The 6,000-nt window shown below is 39.6% G+C and overlaps 1 protein-coding gene across 2 annotated transcripts in view; it reads left to right on the top strand.

Moving 5' to 3' along the window:
* The first annotated feature begins 2,118 nt into the window (after positions 1–2,118).
* F5 (coagulation factor V) overlaps positions 2,119–6,000 on the top strand; it is a 32,945-nt gene continuing 29,063 nt past the window's right edge. For both annotated transcript variants that reach the window (XM_026044437.1, XM_026044436.1), the window contains exons 1-3: positions 2,119–2,342; positions 4,316–4,407; positions 5,654–5,776. In XM_026044437.1, the coding sequence (XP_025900222.1) occupies positions 2,182–2,342; positions 4,316–4,407; positions 5,654–5,776 (376 nt within the window). In that variant the 5' untranslated portion in view covers positions 2,119–2,181. The remainder of the gene's footprint in view (positions 2,343–4,315; positions 4,408–5,653; positions 5,777–6,000) is intronic.

The following is a 6,000-nucleotide window of genomic DNA, read 5'->3' as shown; positions in this document are numbered from 1 at the left end:
TACCTCAAGGGAGGCAGTGAGGAGGAGGGGGCTGGCCTCTTTTCAGTGGTGGACAGTGATAGGACTAGAGGAAATGGCTTGAAACTGAAGCATCGGAAGTTCCACAGGAACTTAAGGAAGCATTTCTTCACTGTGAGGGTGACAAAGCACTGGCACAGGCTGCCCAGAGAGGTTGTGGAGTCTCCTTCTTTGGAGATCTTCCAAACCCGCTTGGATGCCGCCCTGTGCCACATGCTCTAGGTGACCGTGCGTGTGCAGGGGGGTTGAACTCGATGACCTSTGAGGTCCCTTCCAACCTTCGGCATTCTATGATTCTATGATTCTATGATATTTAAGAATTGGAATTAGACAAGCTGACTTAAGGATGCTTTAGATGTAACTGTATGTTAGCATTGAGATGAGGTGTCTGGCATTTCTGCACCTGCTCTACCTCATCAATTCTGAACATTGTTCTAAAAGAAATTGTCCAACCGCCCAGAAGGGTTTTTCTGGTTTTTGTTGGTTTTTTTTCTTTTGTTTTTGTTTTGTTTTTTAATGCACCTTATAGGAGCTTTCACAGCACTTGTCATGCCCATTAGTGTTAAACTCTTGACCAGTGTTGAAAGAGATCTTGACCTATTCTACCAAGCCAGAAATGAGATTGGGGGCATAGTAGAAATGAGGCAAATACTGTATCTTCCTGCTTAAAAAATCATTGAAGCACCAAAGGTTGTGGTGGAATCCCCAATCAAAACAATAATTAGTAAGGAAATGCTGTTGGACTGTCTTTATATGACTTTTGTTATGTAAAGTTATTTAACATGTGTGGCCCAACCTACTTTTTGCTAAATCATGGKTTTTGAATCTCTTTTGTATATGTTTGCGTCAAAGGAGTTCTTGGATACAAGTGATCTGCTCCATGCAGAAACAATCCAAGATTTTTTTTAACATTTATTTCAGTATGCTACCTTGAAACTTTTTGTGATGCCTCTACTCATGCTGTCTGAGTGATCACGGCTGTTTTCAGGTTTAGGTACTAAATTATCCAGAAGTGGCAAGAAATATTTGGGGTTTAGGGCTCATCCATGTTTCCGTCTCTCATAAGGCCACATGGTGCTTGTTTGAATGGAATTATCATGCAGGCTGTCAGGCTGTTCTGCTTTTAAAGTATGTAACAAATATAGAAGTTACCAGTTGTTTTTTCAAAGTAGTCTGAGGAAATTTCATCCTCATTTTTGTCTGAATATAAAATGGTATTATTTTGATTTAGGGTTCTAGGTCAATTTAATTTTCTTAAAAACAGAAGCAAAAGATTATTGAAAACGATATACCCTTCTGTTTACAAAAATATATATATATWTTTTTTTTCTTTTTCCATTAATTCCAGTGCAGATAAAAGTCAATTTTCAGGTTGATTTGGCAAACTGCTCAGGAGAGAGAGGATCATCTTTTTGTTGATATGGTTCATGTGTGTGATTAGCTCATCAAAAGGCATTTTCTTAATTTATGTGTTGATAAATTTCAACAGATCCTGATCAAAACTCATTTGGAAGGATTCTGACTGTGGGCAAGTCTTCAGACTGATCTGAGAATGGCTCAATAGACATTATTTGAGACTATAGATATCTGGAGACAAAGCTGCAGTTGACCATGCATTTGGAAAGGTTACTGAATTGCTATCATAAGGTAACAATATGAGATAACCTGACCTAAGTTTGAACCAGTAATTTAGCTCCGTATCCAGCTGGAGCCCCCAGACCTAATCCAGCCTCATTTTGCTGTCTCACGTTGCTTAGATTTTAGGACAAGTGGCATCTGGGCTCAGAAAACGTGCCTCCTTGCTTCTTATCCCTGTACATCAAGCCTTTTGGCCTCTAGTTATCTTGCTCCTCCAGTAGATGATGGCTTAACTACAGCTTGCAGTGGGGCTGAAGCCGCTTCTCATTGATGCTTGTGTCTCTGTGAAAATCATGTGGAGGAGGGGAGGGAAGGGAACGAGTTTACACAGCTTTTTATCTCTATTGGATCCCTCTCAGCAAGGGGAGGAGGTGAAAAGCAACGACCTGAGCATAGAGAACGCTGTGGCCGTCTTGCATCATAATTATTTCATTTCGGAGGGGAAGTTGGGAGCAGCAGCAGCAATAAAAGCGGCCGTTTCCGCCTTGCCTTTCAGAGCAACATCTGTGGGCATCTGTCTGCATCATGATACTCCATTGCATGCGTCTCCTGCCCTTGCTGCTGCTCGGGTTGTGCTGGCCGGATTCGGAGAAACGCGTCGTGGGAGCTGCGAAGATCAGGGAGTTCTATATCGCTGCCCAGGTCACTAGCTGGACCTACAAGCCACAGACTGAGGAAAAGTCCAGGTAACAAAGTTCAAGATAAGGAGGATGAAACGTGTCCTCTCTTGTGACAGAAAGTGTTTTCTGAGTTTCCTGAGGCATTTGAGAGCCCAGGAGGACTTTAGAGCCTGATCTGTTGACTTCAGAGGAACTGGGTATCTTTAAACAGCATGATCTGAACTGCAGCCAATGAAGTATTAAAAGCTTCTTTTTAGTGACTTGATTAGTTCTCAATATTATTTTTGTTTTCAGAGATGTTTTGTTCAATATATTCCAGGACTTGCTTTTATAATAATCTGTGTGGGTTTTTTTCTGGTTTTGTTTGTTTGTTTTTTGAGTGTCATTATTTTGAGACACATGAATTTTGAGCAATGTTAAGTCGAACCTTGGTTTGSTAGGATTTCGGAAACTTTTCAGATTCTGATACTTGACTGAAGGCATAAATGGCTTCTAATTTGGATGCCATCACTTTCACTTTGGAGCCTGATGAACTTTGGAATTGGCTGCTGCTGTTGCTGAGTTGTTCAGTAGTTTTTGTAATTTTTTTTCCTGAGTTTGCCTGAGCAAAGGTTGTAGGATCAAGCATTGCTGTACTGTAATAATTGCAAATATTTTTAGATAGCGCTGCAGAATGGCCAGCCTGCATTCACACAGCAAGCAAGCATACAAAGTATGTTCTTGTACAACCGATATGATGCTTAACATTATAAACACTGAACGTGCAATGCCAGGCATGGCAAACCTTTGATCTAATTTAGGATTTTGTTTAAATTAGACTGGGAGCTCGCAGCTGAGGCTATGTTCACTATAGTCCCCATAGACAGCTTTTTTTTTGTTTTTACTTTTTATTTACTGCACATCATAGGACTTTGGGCAGGTTGCTTAACTTTTCTGAGCCTCAGTCTTTTTGTCTTCAGAGAGGTTTATTGCTTACCATGTGTAAGTGATATTTATAATACATTTTTACTTTGAAATGCCTTATTTGTGCATACACTGCTGCTAATCCCAGGACTGAAGGTTATGTAACCAGACCTGATCCTGTAGTTGGAGATTTTTGAAGTGCTAGTAACTTAAGTATTCACTTCCTATGGCCCTATAATTGGCATTGATAAATTTCCACCTTAGTCTGATGTGCATTGAACATTGATGTATTCAGACAGGATTACGTATCACACCCTTTTCCTTAAGAGTAAAATCAAATCTTGTTGATGCTGTCAAAGAGAGCAGAATGAACGGAAACAGATACTGCTTCTGCTATACTTGTTAGTTTGAGTGTCACTAAGGGATTTATAACTTTGCAAAATGAGATTATCTCCTTACGGATCCCGAATGTCACTGTGAAGGAGCCTCTTCACCAAAGAGAGTCTCTCTGTCCTTGTCCAGTCTATACACTCTATACACTTCCCACTTTCAAATATGTACCTTGTTTAATTGAAAAGGCAATAAATATTAAAAAAAAAAAAAAAAAAAGACTTGCTGTTAGATCTAGCAATAGGAAATACTAAGGAAATAACCAAGGTATGTGAAAATAAATACATGCCATCCTCCCTCCAGCCCTCATTTCTTTATTATTTCCATTTCAAACATGTTGCATGCTGTTTTTCTTCTGCTTGTCTTTGTGATTTCCAAAATACAGTGGTCTAGTCTGCTTGTGTGTGTGTGCCCATGTGCAAGAGAGAGACAGGGATGTGTAATAAGTCTAAGGACTAATGCCATGTTTCTCGGAAAGTGATTTTCTGACTTGCTGTGGGTGCCTTAAATGTTGTCAGGAAAGTTTTGTGTTTGTCTTGAATGCTGYGGCTGCAGCTGCTTGCTGCTGATGCCGCTGTAGAATCATTGTTGTGAGTCTTAAAGCTCCAGCAGGGGGCTGAATAAAGAAAAATCCAGGTTTGTCTCACTGCTCTGTCAGATTCACTTTCTGAGATATCTGCTGAACAGCCATGCATCTCTGAGAAGCTTTGGCCTTGTAATTTTTATCGTGATTCTTTTTGTTTCAGATTGGCACATTCAGATCCTGTGTTTAAGAAAATTGCTTACAGAGAATATGAAGTGGATTTTAAGAGAGAAAAGCCAGCAAATAAATTTGCAGGTAAACTGGAAGGAAGTGTTCTGGGATGGGGTTTTTGTTCATTTGTTTMGGGCTTGTCTTGCAGCTAACAGCAAAATAAACAAATCTGTTTTGTCCTGTGAGAGGCCATGAAGAAATTGAGTTTTGAGAAGCTAATGCTTGATGCTATCTGCAAATCAGTTGCATAATGTAGAATTTTTTCTTTCATTTTCTGCATCTGTTGAGACTCCCCTTRCATGTTTAGAATTGTACAGTCACAATGACGGCGCTATGAATTCACTTTGGAAGAATCTCGGGTCTGAGTCTGAACGTAGTTCTGATGGAACAGGGGTAAGAAAAAGACAGCTGTTACGATGGGTGTGAGAGACATCCCCTTGTGTTTGCCATGTGTCGCTGTTGAAGACACTTTAGATAGACAGGGACAGGTTCTCATGCCATCCATAAATATGGTACTTATATTTTTATAGACCAATGCAGTTTTTATGCTCTGCAATTGCTTCATCTTAACAAGTAGAATAACTGTAGATATTTAGCCACTTAAATTTCAAAACAAATGTGTATAAAAGTGGTGCTATCAAACTCTTACAAGTCATCCTGAAAGGTCTTGTCTATTATTTGATTCCTTTCGCTTTGGAGGTTCTCCCATCTTTTCTGAAACTGCTGTTTTCTTTCCAGAGGAATAAATTTACAGAATTGTTTTACAAAGAAAGACACCAACAGGGCCATAGTTGTCCTAGCAGGTTACTTCCAGTGTTTATTTTTGCCACATGGCAGGCAGTAGGGATGCAAGTCCATCTTAAAATCCATACCTAAAATAACATGGAACATGGAGCTGGTTATGTCTTTAAATGCCACTCTGTGATGGAAAAATCTGCCTTCCTAAAACTGTCTGCTTAAATTGTGTGTAAAAGATTCCTAGAAATTCCTAATCAGCTTCAAAATGAACATTTTGATAAATTTTTGAAAAATAAGCATCTGAAAAATAACTTTTTTTTTTGTACTGCCATTTTCCTCTGATTTTATTTTTTTTTAAGTTTTAGTTGCCAAACACACACAATTTATAGCATTATCGACTAAGAGCTGTGTTAAATTCCCATGTCTTTCTACAAAAAAATCTTCATTGTGGTGCTATTACATTCTCTACCTATGTTTTGTGCAATGTGTGCTTTACAAGAACTCTTTTTCCCTGCTGGGAAAGATCTCTTCCTTTCACTAAACACACTGTTTTACCGATATTTTGCTCTCTCCCTATCATGAATAACTGCAGGACTTCTGGGACCAACTCTGCGTGCCGAAGTGGGAGATACTTTAGTAGTTCACTTTAAGAACATGGCTGACAAAGCACTCAGCATTCATCCCCAAGGCATAGCCTACAACAAGAAGGCTGAAGGTAAATGCTATAAAAAAAACATATTTTGTTTTTTTGTTTGTACATTACTGCATGAAACACAGAGAGAGCCCCAGAACAATACTTGGAGATGGGTAGCACAAATGTGTGGCACCTGTTGATGGAGCATGGGTTAGAACTTCACACCCCTTCACAGAATGGTTGAGGTTGGAAGGGACCTCTAGGGATCATCTAGCCCAAGCTCCCTGCTCCAGCAGGGACACACA

Source organism: Nothoprocta perdicaria, unplaced genomic scaffold (genome assembly GCF_003342845.1).
Source record: "Nothoprocta perdicaria isolate Ctin4 unplaced genomic scaffold, notPer1 scaffold_362, whole genome shotgun sequence".
Taxonomy (NCBI): domain Eukaryota; kingdom Metazoa; phylum Chordata; class Aves; order Tinamiformes; family Tinamidae; genus Nothoprocta; species Nothoprocta perdicaria.
The sequence above is the reverse complement of the archived record's forward strand: the minus strand, read 5'-3'. Positions and strand labels throughout refer to the sequence as shown.